General features: G+C 39.2%; 1 protein-coding gene across 2 annotated transcripts in view; it reads left to right on the top strand.

The window, feature by feature from the left end:
* The window catches only part of SYTL5 (synaptotagmin like 5), a 64,076-nt gene that overhangs the window by 15,234 nt on the left and 31,482 nt on the right, over window positions 1–17,360 (top strand). For both annotated transcript variants that reach the window (XM_072852466.1, XM_072852458.1), the window contains exons 2-5: window positions 1,539–1,754; window positions 12,157–12,272; window positions 13,686–13,818; window positions 15,742–15,867. In XM_072852466.1, coding sequence (XP_072708567.1) covers window positions 1,539–1,754; window positions 12,157–12,272; window positions 13,686–13,818; window positions 15,742–15,867 — 591 coding nt within the window. The remainder of the gene's footprint in view (window positions 1–1,538; window positions 1,755–12,156; window positions 12,273–13,685; window positions 13,819–15,741; window positions 15,868–17,360) is intronic.

Here is a 17,360-nt window from a genome sequence, read left to right as displayed (position 1 = left end):
ACTACATTAGCAGTTGAGGCCAGTGATTATCCCCTCTCTTCAGCAATTGTGAGACCACATCTGGAATAGTTTCCAGTTTGGGGCTCCCCAGAACAGGAGGGGCATTGACATACTGGAGCATGTTCAATGGAGGGCCATCAAGATGATTAGAGGGCTGAAGCACATGATGTAGAAGGAGAGGTGGAGGGAACTGGGTTTCCTTAGGCTTCAGAAGAGAAGACAAAGGCAAGATGGAATTGCTCTCTTCAAGTCCTTAGTGTGACAGTATAGAAAAAATTGAGCCAGACTCCTTTCAGAGGTACACAGTGGAAGGAGAAGAGGCAATGGGAACAAGCTGGTACGTGGGAGATTCTGGTTAGATATTGGGAAGGCACTTTTTTAAAAAAACAAAAACAAAAACCCAAACAACAACCCATAAAGTTAGTCAGATTCTGGAACAGGTGCCCAGAGACATTGTAGACTCTTTTCTTGGAGTTACTGTTACTCAAGATTCAGTTGGACAAAGCCTTGATCAACCCAGTCTGGTTGGCCCTCCTTTGGCTGTGAGTTTAGACTAGGTGACCTCCAATATTCCCTTCCAACCTAGATGGTTCTGTGGGTCGGGATGGGAGGGGTAAGAGCTAGAGGCTGTGGTGTGGGAGGGAAAGCTCTGGACCTGAGGTCAGGAATCAAGGTACAAGGAGCTATTAGTGAGAGGTTTGGGTTATGATGGGGTCCTGCTTGAGTCCCTGGTTTGGGACGATAGGCATAGAAAACTGCCTCTCCTTGTCATCCTTCTTGACTCTTTCTCTTCAAATTCCATTTTTTGCTGGTGGAAATATTGTGGTTACATCTCATTTATGGTTATTTTCTCATTAAGGACCCAACTCACGCACCATTGAAATTGCAGCCTTCAAAATTAGGTCTTAAATGCAAATATTTTTATCCTGCAGAGTCAGTGGCAGAACTGGTAATCTGCAAGTCACATTATTTAAACTGACATTCTCCTTTTTTTTTTTTTTTTTTTAAATTGTGGCATCACAGCATGTCACTACTATCTATTTAGATGTTTTGGCTTAGGGTTTTTTTAGGCTTTGAATAGCCAGTGCAGAATTGCATATGCATTCCTAGCTAACTCCACACTGGTATAGTATTAAATGCACACTAATTGCAGGAAAGATTTTCTTCTTTTCCTTCTGTGGATGTACAGGATAGTCCCAATTTTGAGCTGCTGTCAACCTGGGCTCAGCATGACTTGAATTATTGATGAGGGACAAGCAAAGATGGTTTACCAATTGTCCAGAACTGCTCAGCTGTCTGCAGTTACTTATACTGATCTACCACAAGATTTTCCTCTTGACTGCATGTCTGAGAGGCGGAGGATAGATTTATTCTGTCATATGTGTGTTCAAAAAATACAGCGAATATATATAAAAAAATTTGTATTGTACTTATTTGTGTCTTGTAGTTTTTGGTGCTAAATCTTAATCTGTTAAAAAGTTCTTACAGATCATTGAGTTATATCTCCAAATTAAGATATTTTATTTTCTTACTTCTAGGAAATTGAAAAATGAGCTTCTGGAAGTGAGAAGGAAAGGTGGAAACCGTCATTGTCAACAGGACAACAGCAGGGTCTGTGTTCGCTGTCAGAAAAGCCTGGGCTTGATCTTTGACAGAGGAGACCTGTGCCAAACCTGCAAACTCCGAGTTTGCAATAAATGTCGTGTCGTGGGAACTGATGGGCAGTGGAAGTGCTCTGTGTGTGCCAAGATCGCGTAAGTTGTGCAGCTTTCATAAATACGTTTAGAGATTACTGCTGTATAAGGAATTTTGTGCTGGTGTTACTGTTTTACATCCCCTTAGCACAAAAGCATTTGCATAGCAAGTACACAAGGGAAGAGGCTTATCTGGTGGTTTTATTTGCTGCACAATTTTTCAATATCTTTTTTTCCAGTTCCAAGCCAGTTTCAACTAGCTTGCTTTCTAAAGAAAGCTGCAAGCATCACAGATGCTGTTGGTGGGAAGTACTCTGAAAATTACAGAAAATCAGTAAAAAGCCAGTGACAGTCTATTCATATTATGCAGACATAAATGTAAGAATCAAGTAATTCAAAATTAACAAAACAGAATTAAGAACAAGTGAGGTCTGTGTGTTCTGACTGACATGGTAGCTGGATTTGTAAGGAAAGAGATGTAAAAATTATGAGTCCAAGCACTTCAATCCATATTTCTATCCTTGCTTTTTTCTGTGTTCATGGTAACTGAACATCTCTGCACGAAGAGAGAGGGCTGTATTTGTAATGTCGCTATTAGTGAGCGTTCTAAAGTAAATTGTGCTATGGTGGGAGGTAAAACAAAAGGGGTTATCACATTTCTCACAGCTGGAATATTGAGCATGGAGAGTGGAGGAGGAGGGTAGCAGATCACAGTGCTGAAAAGCAGAGAATCAGTGTCTAACACAGGATATCAAGTGAATAAACAAAAAGAGATGTTATATGGTCAAAGATATTCACTTGGTGTATACTTGGAAGAATAATTAACTTGATTGGTATGGTAATATGGGATTTTGTAGCTTGGCTCAGTAAGATAACCATGAAGGAAAAGAGAAGCGTATTGGGCAACAAAACTCAGTTATGTATCCTGATGTAAGAACTGGATGGTATAAGAAAAACACATGATAAAGTAATCGTGTTAAAGGGGGAAAGAATCAGAGTCATTTCAGAGGGATTTTTTTGTTTTTTACAGACCATCAAACTAATGGGATCAGGAAGATAAGGCTTTTTGTAAATTGCATCAGAGAGTGAACCCAAATCGCTAGTTATGTCAGACTTTGGCTACCTAGACAGTGAAAAATTAATACAGCAGGACATGATGTTTAGGGTTTGTATCTTTGAACTTTAGCTTTAGAAGGTTAATATCTGTTTTTAGCTAGATGCCTTGACCTTCTCTGCAGCCAGTGGGTCATATCCAGAGGACAATGTCTCACCTCTTAAAATGAAACGTGTTCAAGTGCTTGATTTTGTGAAATGATTTTAAATTGGTAGGGGCCTGGCTGAGCTCTTGTAGTTTGCTTCAGCTGGTTCCTGAGATGATCTCAGTGCTGTGCCTTTCGGAAATGATGGGGTGCGGGTGAGAAGACAGAGCGGAGAATGGCAAACACAATACTACTCTTTAAAAATGAAGAAAGGAAGAACAAGGGATTTGTTGACCCTGTCAAGTTACCTTTAATTTCTCTAAAAATAATGAAACAAATGATTGCTGTGCTGTTTGAAAGCTGAGAGAAGATGACAGGATGATGAGTAAGAGCTGGCTCAAGAACAAATAATGTCAAAACCAGTTTAATTTCCTCCTTTGATAGGGTGACAGACCTCGTGAATAGAAGAGAATCTATTGATGTCTTATAACTTGACTTAAGTGAACCTTTTGATACTTTCTCTCGTGCCATTCTAATAAGCTGATAAACAAGGAGAGCTATGCCCTGGAATAAATTCTGTCGGTGTGATTGCAGACCCTCCTGGAAAATTATAAAGCTCCATTCTCAAAGTAGTTATGGACATTTCACTGTCAAAAAAAAAAAAAAAAAAAAAAAAAAAGCAGTGGTATGGAGCAGAATATTTCCTGGCTTTTTACTGTTAAGTATTTTAGTTAAAGACTTTGATGCAGCAGATGAGTTTGCCAGTTACACCTGCAGGTGACATAAAACTGAGAGGTGCTGCAGGCATGCTCAAGGACAGGATTAGGATTCATAGTGATGCTTAGAATTTAGAGAAGTGGTTTGAAGGAAAAGCAAGTGGTGGCTCCCTACGGGCATGTGGAAGTACTACATTTGGGCAAAAATGCAGCTGCAGAAACATTGAATGAGGATAAAAACAGCTTATGCAGCTGTTCCTTAGGGAAGGATCTGGGTATTGTACTGAATGAAAAGCTGAACATGAATCAACAGTATTTTCCACTGTAGAAAAGTCCAGCGTCACACAGGGATGTACGAGCAGAATTATGGCCTGTAAAATACATGACGCAATCCTGTTTTATGTAGAGTACTCTGCCCAGTTCTGTGTAGCTCACTTCATGTTGGCCAACTGGAGAAAGTTCAGCAGAAAATAATGATCGCAAGCCTAACACGCAGTATGTCCAGAGTAATGGAAGGAGTTGGAAATGTTTGGCCTAGGCAAGAGAAAACTGAAAATAACTGAGTTTTAAATCTACAAAAGGCAGCTGCATTGAGGAGGCATACAGGCTGTTCTGTGTACTCACTTTGGATAAGAAAAGTCATGTGATACTTAAATTGCAGTGAATGGATTTAGGTTAGGTGGAATGAATACTTGGATAGGATATAACTTGGAGAGGTTGCAGAATCTTGTTTTAAAAACAGTTTGGATAAACCTCTCTCAGGAATTATGACATCAGTAAAGATGGTCCTGTTTTGGGGCTGAAAGATGGATGAAGTAATTTCTCAAAACATATCCCACCCCTATTTCTGGTGGTTGTGCTGCAATTCTGTATGCCAAGCAGTGGTCCTAGCAATCATCTTGAAAATGAGTTCCGGTTGAAGCCTGCCTCTAAGTTATTACAAACCATGCTGTAATTTGTTTGCAGAGTGCTAAACTTTGCAAGTGCTAAAGTTTTGTCCATATTGGGTATCTTTATTAAATTGAAACCTCTCTCTGTCCTTTCTTTTTGTTCATATGCAGTGTTTTTGCAAGACTATAGTGACAGTTAATGATCTGTAAAATGCCTTTTACACTGCTCCAAGTACACAGAGAGATTATCTTCTGTGTGGGCAGTACAGAGATCAAAGTTTGGGATAGTTATTTCAGTTAAATCATTGTGCGTAATTTAAATTCTTTCAGTTCTGCTTTCCCCTGTCTCACTTAACTGGGAAATGCAGGGAAAATTAGAAATTTTAGGCTTTTTAAATTAAATTTGAAGGAGGAGCTGATTAAGTTAATGTGAATAGGGCCTTTGGCAAGATTAAAAGGCAGGTGACAAGGAAAAGACAATGGGAATCCAGTGTTAAGAGACAGTTATGCTGTATGAGTAGCAAACAAAAGGCAGGAGGAGAGAAAAAACTTTTAGCTCTGTGGCACTGATCTGCATACAGTGTTTGTGTCTGTCAAATTGGATTGTTTCACCATGCTAGCGGCTTTGCAAAAAGTGTTAGGAAACTTTTTTTTTTTGCCCCTGTCCTTTTCTTTTAGCAATCTTGATGAATGAGACTAGGTTAATGTCGATATCTGTATAGAGTGTAGCACCTGCTGTGCTGTTCCATTAGCAGAGCCAGGTTATACTGTTGTTGTAATGTATATGTATGTTGTCATACATACTGTGAGACCCTTAAAAGGCAGGGAGAAGGATTTGTGGCCTTCGTGAACTCTTTCCGGTTTTGGTGGTGTTCTAGTTCTTGGCTGTTCTGCCAAAATTCTCCTCAAGAACGTCTATTAAGTGCCACTTAAGGTGATGGTGACAGTAGTTAACTTGCACAAGTTCTGTTATGTAGTCATCAGTTATACCTGCAGGAATGTGTTCAGAAGCAAGTTTTTCAGAGCTGTTGGGAAGCCTACTGCATTACATCTGGTGTCAGTGAAGAAGGTCCGATACTGGGTGTTGAGTGTGTTCATTCAGAGAGGTTGACAAATACTACGGAAATTACTGCTGAAATCCCTTGAATTACACAGAAAGTCCCAAATGGTTGCTGAAATAAAGAATGTCTTGTGGCAACAAAAGAAAATGTAGATAATATCAGCTGGCTTCTGCCTGTTCCTTCATGTAATACATTTTGACCTTTCCTTCCTTCTGAGCAGCTTGGGTCCTGCATATCCGCTCATAGCACAGGAGTGTGGGATACCTGTAGTACAGCAAAAGGACATTCTGTCACATAGCCTGGGATCAAATGTTATCATTGCTTTAACATTTATGGTGGATTTATGTCCAGCTACCAAAAAACAATTTAAAAAAGATGGTGGGAAACTGCAAGTATGCTGATTTTGACTTGAGGATCAGGTAATTTCAAGATGCTAATTTTTTAAGGATATGGTAAAACACAGTATTGTTTTCTGAACAAATTTTTAAAAATTACATAGTAGCATGATGGTAGCTGTAGGGGTGAGATACCAGTTTGTTTAATAATACAATATAAATGTTCATCTGTCAACCAGAACATCTTCATCTGACAAGTGAATATGACTTCTCTCCTCCAAAATAATCTTTAAAGCATTTCATCTGCCATTTCTCCAAAGTCAGACTTGCCTGAAAACCAGCTTATGGTGATGGGGAAGCGCATTACAATACATTAATTACATTCTAAAATACTTTCAAAATGAGATTTAGTTTATTTGAGGAAAGACATTTGAATGTGAATAGTGAGAGATGTTCATCAGTATTTTTAACAAACTGAGATTTATATATAAATTGTCTTATGATTTACAGTTACTGAAAAAGGGTATTCCTCTTGAATGTCCATAAATAGAAAATTACTGTTCTGTTGTCGTCCCCCCCCTTCTCCCCCCCCCATGGGAGTTTTTACCAGCTAGAATATAAAGTTGCAAGATAAAGGTTTTAAAGGTCAAGAAGGGTTAGGGCTAAGTCTTCTGCCAGATTCTTAGTTCTGCAGTTACCAAGGGCAGAGAGCAAGACAGTCTTTATTTATGTGATTGTGTGTTTGATGGTCACGTTGTAGTATTTAATGAGGTAAACCAAGCCTGTATGTGGCTATGCACTTGATGAAAGAGGAAGGTTTCTGCTCCATTCCCTGCATACAAGGAATGGAGGTCATCAGGAGTATTCAAACCCAGGTGCTAAAAGAGAAACTTTCCATTAAGGTCACTTTTTTCCCTGCATCTTCTTAAAATGTGGTGAGTTTGTTTTAAATTTGGCATCTAAAATGATCAATAGGTTGAGGGAAATCAAGTTCTTCAAGCAGTCTGCTGACAAGCTGATTTTGCATCTTGATGCTGTCTGTATTTCTCATTATGAATATGTCTAGATATCTGCGAATGATGCCTTTATTTCGATTGAGTTCTTCAGTGAGATAAAATGCCTAGGTGGTCCAAGTTATTACAGCAGAACAAAGCAGTAATGGGAAATTTACCTTAATCTTTGAAATTATTATGTTGTCTTTAAAGTGTCATGAAAATTCATCAGTATCTTAGTAACATTTATTCCCATTACGAGCGTAAAAATAGAGGCATTTCAAATGTTTTAGTATGCAAATGATTTTCAGATTTCTTATAATTTCTTTTTATTTTAGTAACTTCTAAGCAAGTTTGCCTTCTTTTAATAGCATCAAAAATTTCTACTTAATAGCCTCACAGTGTATTAAAATTTACTCTGGAATTAATTTATGTTGTAGAAAATACTCTGCGGAATTGAATACATACAAAGATGAGTGTGTATGTTTTGGTATGTTCATGTATAGGCTGCATTTTATCCAGCCTTTGGTCTTGCCATTTTTTTTCCAAATTTTACTCCCCATGAGGAAGTAAAATACTTAAGGAACAGGAGAGGAAAAGGAAGCCAGACTAAATTTCTCTCCTCTACTGTGGATGTGGGTTAAGCTGGATGATCAAATGGATAGTGAAACTGTTTTACCAATATGGGTTTTTTTTCCAAAATAAATTATTAAAAGTAACAATTGGGACTTTCCGTCTTAAATGGAATTTTTATAATTAGGCATTTAACCATGAAGTGTCTTGCAAAAATGAGTGGAAAATAACAAGCACAGTTTTTGGCAGGGATAGGCCACAGGTTATGTTCCATTTTTAAACTGAGCAGTGCTGTAGTGAAGTTAATCTGTTTATTAGGAGATCATAGAGGGAGAAGAAGCATGGAACCGTAACGTACTTCCTCTCACATGATGATGTGAATAGGTGGATCAGTAAATAAAGTATAAGGACTTTAACTGATACCTAAAGTATTTGGTACTAAACCTACCTACTTGAACAGGATTTTCTTTAAAAGTTTCCTAGCCATTTTGAGTATAGGAAAAAGCAATCATGCAAAAATTGCTGCTATTACAATTTATAACACTGTTTTCTTTCTTTCTGAAGCTACTGACTTCAGCATGTGTTGTACACCTTGGAAGGCCAATCTAAACACTGTTTTGGTAGAACACATACATATTTTTTACTTCATAGGCTACATGCTAACTGAGAAAGGAAAGTAAAGAAAATGCATGCACGTACCATGATTTACAGTGAGTATGGACCTTGGACCCATTTTAAAAACAGCAAAAACCAAACCTGCAAGTACTGGTTTGATGTACTGTTGCGTAAACGCCCTCATTTCTTTTCCCACTAAAACAATTAACTATGTGGAAAGGGTTCATTTAGGTCTTGTATCAGAAATAGAAGAAAGATGTGCTATCTCAGTAGGAAAGACAGTCTCCCTTTGTCATAATTATAAATGCATGAAAATAACATTATTATAAGACTGTTTAGGTCTCGCTCTTCAATTTTTGATTCAGAATGTCAAATGCAATTATGAAATTCAAACTTCAATTCAGAGACTTAGGCAATCATTTAATCTGAATTCATTTCTATTTATGTGTAGAACAAAATTGTTTTAATAGGTACTCCTGACATGAGAATGATTACGGTAACATGAACACTAGTCTTTTTGTGAATTGTTCAGTATATGTGAAAAATACATCCAATATTAGTGCAGTAGAAATTCAAAACTGCAAAGCTTAGGGTTTTTTTCCTCTATTTCATTAAAATGTAATATTTTTGTAGAGGTGATCTGTTGGGTAAGGACATTTTCACAAAAGGGGACTGCCAGCTGAAGTCAGGATCCCAAGCCTGAGTAGCACTGATAATAATAAGGACGAAGGTCTGAAGGGAAGGTTGAGGCCTCTAGACTTGTTCCCTGCGACGCTTGCAATGGCTGGCTATCGATGGCTGTTGGTTATTTCCCCTTCTCTGTGGATAACAGGATTGGCTAGAGAGGTGAAGCACTTGACTAAAACAAGGCGATACTCCCTCTCTTTGCTGTGTTTCGTGCCTCAGTTGAGGGAATTGTTTGTGTTTTGCCTCGGACCTGGTTCTCTTGGTGAAGGCAGAGCAGAATGGGTGTGGGTCTCCTCAAAAGTAGCCCTGCCAAGGAGTCGGCACCTCAGTTTAAAAAGTGGATCTTATTACTGCTTAATAAGATGAGCCAGATGAAGAAGAGGGGCAATTCAGTTTACCATCGTTAGCTGAACCGGCACACAGTTCAGCTCCATCGGTGTGGCGGCTGTCGCGCTCCCTTGCCTGCTCGGGCCTGCACAAAGGGATCGTCCGCACCCTCCTCTTTCCTTGGGGGGCCTGGTTTGTGTTTGCCAGAGCATGCAGCGATGACCTCAGACTTCCTTGGCTAAGCAAGAGGAGACCAGCTGCATAATTAGGGGCTATTTAATGGTGACAGCTTACAGCCTGCAGAGAGAGATTACTAAGAGAAGTAGATTGCTTATTTATCCTTTGCCAGAAGATACAGGGATCAGCTGTTGTTGCCCAAATAGATTAACCTGTCTCTTCCCTGAACAGTTTTATGCGACTGCGAGGAAGATGAGTATGGGGTCAGTAGTTACTATTACAAGGGGATGGCGAGAAGAAGAGTAAGTCCTTCTCCACAGTACTCCTGCCTCGCTCCCCAGCCTGGCGCCAGCCCTTCCCCTCTTGCAGGCTGCTTTGCTCCCGGAGTGAGGAGTGGGGGAGGTTGTTGGGATGGCAGGGGATGCGTGGGGACAGAGAGAGGGAGACTGATGGTGAGCTCTAAGGGTGTGGGTGACCCAAACCACAGTGGAGCGGAGGAGGAAAGGAACGCCCTCTCCAATGGATGGATACTGGGGGAGGACCTCCTCTCTCCACCAACAGCACCTCGGCTGATCCTTCCTTGCACAGCCCAGCAGCCCTCCATCCTCTTCCTTCCTGGCCTGCTCCCACAGCCGCCCCAACCATCCTTCCCTTGGCTGCAGCTCCTTCGATCTCTCCAGCCCCCGTGACCCTCCTTGAGCCTTTGGTCCTGCTGCTGCAAGGTTGAATCTCCACATCAGATTATAAGACTAATATGTGGTAAAACAAGCAAACACACCGGTCTCAGCCACTGTTCCACACAGGCTGAGGTCCCCTGGGTGCTTGTGATGCAGGAGGCACCAGAGAGGTTTTCTTTCCCTCATCAATGTTCACATCTGGCCAGAAAATGTAGGAGATGGCTCTGGGGACCCTGTGGCAGAGGGGCTGCCCCTCCATGAACCACAGCAGCCCAGGCGGGTGGCACAGTTCAAGGTCGGGTGTGGAAATAATTACAAATTTTTGCTTGTAAAAGCCTGTAGCTTTGCGTGGGGCAGCCTCCCATGCTGCTGAAACCCTGGGTGTAGGTCACACCTTCTTCAGATGGTCCTGAGCTTGGAGAAGGGTGAAGGCATCTGTCTGGATAAGGGGGTGGGGAGTGCCCTGTCTGACCTTGATCAAGTTAAGCATTGCTGGTAAGATATTAGGGATGAATAAAATCTCTATCCAAGGTGGAAATAGTACTTGTGGAGTTTTATTATCAAACCTAGAAACTGAAGGAAAAAAATGAATAAACCACGTAGTTCATACTGCAGTGTAGTACGTCATTTATATTGCAATGGAATATGATGGTGTAGTCAAAGGTCTGAAAGGTTTATAGATTGATATAAAGCATTAAACTTGCTGTAAACCTTGGTATAAAAATAACTGCAGAGAAGTGCATGCTGTAAATCAATTGTGAAAATACACATTCAGAGAAAAACTGTTTTTCATACTAGCCAGACTCTGCATAGTTTCTAATGCAATGAGTCCTTTCCAGTGTTTGTGCCTAACAAAAGTAATTTAAAAATTCTGAGTGGAAACACAGAGATTTTATTTAATGCCTTGCATATAATGACTGACTGATTGTGGTGATGAATTATAGGGGCTTTTGTCACTAGGAGTCTGCAACAACAAGATAAGGCAATAATCTTCTATTTCTGTGCTTGTGGGCACATGTTTTGGATTTCGATTTTTGAAAATTTTTTTTAATGAGTCATGCAAAGGTGCATGATTCTTTAATAGGTTAGGAAGAACTTATGATGTTGGTGTCTTTTTACCAATGGCAGGATCCTATTCCGTAATTTTTAGTATTTTCCCGAGTAAGACTCTCCATTCAGGCATGACTCAAAAGTAATTTAATAGCGAAGATATTGATCAGTGTTCTAAATCCATCTGTAGTAATTTTCATGCCCGAGAGACTAGATTATTTCTTTTCTGGTATAGGTTTGAAAATAAGTTTTCTTACTGAGCATAAAATCAGGAGGAATGTGTCTGGAGCTAAATCAGTTTTTAATGTTTGGGAGGTTTTTTTTTTTTTTTTTTTTCTTTTTAATTGAGTATTCATGATTAGTAGATTTTTCCCATCAACTCTATGTAGCGAGGCAGTAGAAATGGTGATGTTTTACGTAATGAAACTAATTCAGGAAAAGGCTAACAATCAGCATAAAAATATACCTATGGAAAACAGCAGTGCCAGTACAGGATTTCTTTGTTGTTAGTATAGGTAAGAGAATTTGAAACCGGAAAAAGTAGCATTATCCAGAACAGTAGCAAAGACAAAAGTTCATTGCTCTGAACCTCCAACACATAGCTAATTCATAATAGCCCTGTCACGTGAAGAAACTACATATAGTGGCAGCATATGAAACTTAGAGATGAAAAAAATATATAGGCTTGCAGCAACCTGTATATAACCAGCTTGGGTCCATGAACTGCTGACTTGGCTGGTAGGAGCTTTGGCGGGGGGTTTTCTCCCTCCATCCACTGTTGTTGTTTCTACATCTCTTGTCATTTTGGAGTTACTGAACACTGTGAGGTTGAGTAGTTCACTATCCAAAGGACTAGGGAGATAGTATGTTATATGTTTTCTACAGAAATCTGGTAAAAGTGGTTGAAACACTTTTTTGCCAAGTATATTTCCATATACTGAAGATTACTTTTCATTCACACAGCAAGATGATATTCTGCTACATTTCCTACTATCCCAAGCTTTGCAATCAATCTTTTTACTCTATTTTAAACTGTGCAAATGTTGTCCAGAGTTTGTGAGCATGACAGTTGAATGATGACCTAAGGGTTTAAGCAGTAGCTTTGGTTGGCCAAGTTTGTTAATGTGCATGTCTCTCTGGCTTTTTTTGTTTTCCCCATATAGACAGCTACGGATAGTGACAGGAGAATGGTTTTTTGAAGAGAGAGCAAAGCGCTTCAAACAATCAAATCTTCTTGGAACCGATGTTGTCAGACAGTCTATCCTACGCAAATTCCCAGGTAGGGACCACAAGAGAGAGATTTGCTTGTGCTTAATACATTCAAACCTGGTTCCCAGGGTGTTTGACTTGTATTGTATTTTATTCTTCACTGTTGAAGGTGTAAGTATAACCAGTATTTTAATCTTAATTTCATATGTGGGTATTACTATGCAGTGATTTGTGCATGATTAATATATATAGGAAAGGTAAGGTATAGATGAATGAAGAAGTATCTCTGTGGAGATAGAAAGCTGCTTAAAATCTCACTGTCCAAACAAGTGGACAGTATTATTCAGCTGCAAAGCCAGCAGCAGAGGCTCTAAAAGTTCATTCTCCATTCCTGCCAGGAAGTTTGGCTGTATGCAGAGATCTAAACCCAGCCATTTTTTTACATTGGCTCTCTTATTTGTGATGGTGGTGTGTAAAAAGTATTCCATTTTTCTTTTTCCACTCTGAATAAGAAAGTTAGATGTTAATTCCTGTGCTGTACGCTGGAGCATGGGCTACATCCAGACTGCTTGGTGGTACTTAGTTCTCACTTGACTTTCCTTTTGCCCAGATATCTCCAATAAATTGCACCTGCACTTTTAGGTACAGTAAACAGTCTGGCTGTCTTGACCAAGCACAGCAAGTGTACCATGTTTGTGAGCTGCTGTGGTACTTTCCATGGTACTACAGGACCACTGGTTTAAGAAACAGGAGTTTTTCCTGAATGCTCATGCTTCTGTCTTCACTTAACTACTTCACTCTGCGCACAGAAGCTGTTATTTAGGTAGTCTGTTTTCAGATGTAGTATTTCTCACTTTCAATAGGAAGGTGACCGGTATGGGCAGTTTGTAGGGAGAGGGACTGGTTTACTGCCACTGGAAAAATGCCTGGTGCAAATAGACTGCTTGGCAAAATGCTGATCTTGCCAATATCAGTGTGCTTCAGAAGCTGTCAAACTGGCAAGTGTCTAATGTTCTTTGGGTTTTGATATTATGCAGCCTGTCAAATTGGGTATTTTGTGTTTTGTTACTTTGTTATTTGATAGAGATATTAAAAAATATATTTAAGCAATTTTTCCCACACCTTGCTCCTAGTTGAACAAACATTTTCATTAGGAAAACATTCTTTCATTTAACACAGAAAATACTGTACGCTGCAAAATTATATTTCAGGTCCTTTGGTTATTAAATGTCAGTGATAAATTCAGAAGTGTAGTTCAAGACGAGAGTCGATAAGGAGAAACATTTCAAGCTACTTAAAGTTTTATTTTCTTTTATTAAAAGGAAAAGCCAAAGAACCCTCCAAGTTATTTTTGCATGATATTTTATCGTATGGTTTTATTTAATATTGAAAAATGGAAAATCTATTTTTGTTGGTTGTTTGACATGTGCTGCCTTTTTTGTGCAAATGTTCACTTTTTTCTTTCTTTGTCTCTCCACTGAAGATACGGTTTCCGGTAAGGACGAAGGAAGAACATTGAAAGATCAACCCCAAGAGAATGAAGAAAAAAGGCCAGACGTATCAGTCTCCTCCACAAATGGGCATAAATCAGTCTTCAGCAGACCTAGAAAGATAGGGTAAAGCCTTTTCTTTTGGAAACTGATAAACTGGATAACAGCTGTATATGGTTGGATGGATTTCCTTTTGAGTTTCTCCAGCGTTCCACATCAGCCTCAAACATCCCAGGGTTAGAAACAGCCTTCGTTTAAAAGCGTACTTACTATAATTAGACTGCAGTTTCCTAGGAAATGCAGCAGTAATTACTCTTCAGCTATAAAGGTAGCAGAAGGAAGGCAATCTTACTCCTGGATTTTTCTTATTTATACTCGGAAGTAACATAGTGTCCCTAAAGGCAGGTTTGCTGAAGAAGCAAATGCAAAAAATAGTATTTGGAGGGCCTGTTTTTTATGTATACTAGTGGGTTCTGCTCGCAAGTCAAGTTTTCCTTTAGCTTCCAGCTATGCGAATGCAGTCTAACAGCCAAGCAGCGCTCCTTTTTTGTGCACGTGACAGTGAATAAACAGATATGTTGCTGGTCATCTCGCAGTCTCAGTGACGTGTGTAACCCCAGTTTGGTATGCCCTTAGAGGAGTGCTGGCTTACTCTCAGGGGACATGGACCGGTGCATTGAATATGTGGTTGCACGAGTGGTGTCTGGACGTAACTTGAGGCTATTGGGTTAATGGAAAGAAAAAGCAGATGAATGTTCCTATCATGGCTGGAGCTCCATGGGCTGGTAGTTGGAAAACTTTGTTTCTGTTGGAAGAAAGAACACATTTTATTATCGATCCTAAATATAGGGTAGGTAGATAGCTTTCTACAGCTTTTTTACTTCTGAGGAGAGCTGAGTATGGAATTACTTGTTCCAGTGACTCCAAAAATTAACATGAGTGATTTATCTCTCTTTAGTATTGGGAAAAAGAGCATCAGAACACCTCTGGCTTCTCAAATTAAGGTGAAGAAAGAACCTGCTTAGGGAATCTCTATAATAGGACCTAGATGTTGCTCTAAATCATGCTAATTGGTAGCTATAGTAAGAGTGCATTAAAGTTTACTATTCTAATCCTCTTTTCATTTTAATCCTTTGTGCAAATCTGTTAGTCATATTGCCTATCAGAAACAATTATTTTTTATAATTGACTGTTGTTTATTTTAGTGGTGTTCAGTCTTTTTCAGTTTGTGGCCTGAAATGTTTTCTGGTGGTGACATTCCCCATAAAGGAAATTTAATCCTACAAGAATTAGGCTTGCTTTTCCTAGAATATTTTGTGTCATCTCTTAGAAGTAGTTCATTATTCCTCCTCTTCCTTCCTTGCTCCTTCTTCCTCCCTCAGGTTCCACATTCATATATCTCATGAGTGGATTTGTTTTAGCAAAGCCGTTTTGGGGCCAACTCTTCCTGACACTTAGTGTCATGGGGTAACTTAACAGTCTATTGTTGTTCGTAAGTCTATGAAGAATACTATTATCTTTCAAAACTTTATTTAATTTCTTTCATTTCTGTCGTATTAGGCTATATGTTGCAGGGATTATGTTATGTTTTTGGGAAATAGCGTGTTTGGGGCATTGATGCATATAATTGTAGAAATTGCAAATAAATCTTTAAGAGAAAATACATTAGTGTAATTTGCTGGGGGAAAATACACATACTTAGTCAAAAATACTTTGCTGCGTATAAACTGTAAAAAAATGAAATAGAGAGGAATTTTCACAAAAGGCATTTCTGGTTCAAAGCTTGAAGTGGCCATGTAGAGTAGGAGGGATGTTTTAATGTTTTGTGTCTTAAAAAGCAGTTTATAGCAAATATGATGCTTTTTTTTGTTCATAGGAATCAGTTTGATAACCAGATTTGGTGCCCTATTGACCCTTATATCCAGAGTTGTCTGTAGGTCAGACAGATGAAATTAATAGAATGCGCACATCACAATATTTCAGACAGGCTGCTGTTTCCTGGGAAAAACCTTACAACTTTTAAAATCTTTTATTCCCTGTTTTCATCAGGAAGGTAATTAGGGCGGTTACCAAAGGAGAAATTACAAATGCAAAAGATGAAGGTGAAAGGAACACAGGCTCAGAAGCTGAAACCCAAAGTCTGTGCAGTGGCAAGTCAACGCCTTGCTCTGAGAGGTGAGCAGCAGAAATCTGGTACAGTTTATGCCAGGATTGACCTATTCAATCAATGAGGGATGTGTGCCAGTCCTCTGTGTTGCATTGTGTCTTTGAATGCTCAGCATTAATAGTATCTGAGAAGCAGAGCTTATGTTCAAAAAAAAAAAAAAAAGAAGAAAAGAAAAACCCCTAAAAATTATCTCCGCCCATCTTCCTTTTCTCTCCTTGTGTTCAGCTGGTGATTGCTGCCAATACGTGGTTCTTTGTTTTCTGGCTTTTAATTGATGAGCTATGTTCATGTTACAGAACGGAGGCCCTTTGTTATAAAGTTTTTCTTCAGTATCGGCATGTTAATTGATTATAATTTATATTTTCTTCTTCAAAGTCTCCGTCTGCCCTTCTCTTTCCATGGTTATTGTCCCAATTATTTCTAATAGAATTCCAGTTATCATTCTTTTGGGCATAAGAGAGCTCTGTTATTGCCTCTGTTGGTAGCATCATAAAATGCCAGGTGCAACATTCCTCTCATGTCCCACCACCAAAATGAAGCCAAAAACCAGTTCACTTTTTACTTGTTCAGTTGGATAGTCTATACTGGATGTAGACCCACATTCTTTTCTCAGGTGCACCCACCTAGAAATTTTACAATCTGGATTGAAAAATAATAATAATTTGCTGTAAGATCCAATAGAAATTTCTAGCTCTAAAACAGTGTTCCTGGGAGACTCCAAATAGGTATGCAGGAACACAGGATATCAGCTAAAAGGAACATCATGAAGTTTAATTCACCCATATATAAGCCTTTTTGTTTAAGCAAGAACTTGCTTCCCTTTGTCACCTACAATTCAAAAACCCAATTGCTGGTTGTTCTGCAACATGCCTAAAGTTGATGGTGACAATCTTCTTGAAAGTTCATAATTTGATTCTGCCCCCCCCCCCCCCCCCCCGGATGCTGCAGCACTTGCTAGCCAAATCAGCTTTAAGGCTAGTTTTCTTCTTTAATCCATACACAGTTCACTAAGTTTTTTTTCCCTAAGCTAATTAGGCCTTCTGTATCTAACCAGGTTCATAGCTGACTTTTATGAGACCAGAAGTAGTATTTTTGCTGGTTTTCTGGATTTGTTTTGCTTTTCATTGAAGAGAGTAGAGATGAGTGAAGGATCTAAGAGATAAAAACTCAGGAATCTGGTGTCTGTGCTGCTTAACACTAAGGTTTTGCAATATTAAGTACCTTTCTCCAAGCGTTTACCAGAATAAGGACAAAGGGATGCTTGTGAGAGATCTGTGCAGCAGTTTTGATGTGCCAGACTGCAAGACAGTTATCATGCAGTTAACCATAAATGAAGCAAAATAATTTTGTTTGGGCTGGTAGAATTCAGCACCTGTTAAGCTCTGTGTACAGGCATAGAAGGATAAATAGAGTGAAGTATTCTATAAAAATAGCCTTTATGTTTGATTGCCTTGCTTGACTTTCACAAAAAGTATCAATTTCTAGCTTTCGCCCAGAGCCA

This window comes from Ciconia boyciana, chromosome 1 (genome assembly GCF_034638445.1).
Source record: "Ciconia boyciana chromosome 1, ASM3463844v1, whole genome shotgun sequence".
In the NCBI taxonomy this organism is placed as follows: domain Eukaryota; kingdom Metazoa; phylum Chordata; class Aves; order Ciconiiformes; family Ciconiidae; genus Ciconia; species Ciconia boyciana.
Note: the sequence above shows the minus strand (reverse complement) of the source record. Positions and strands in the feature narration are given on the sequence as shown.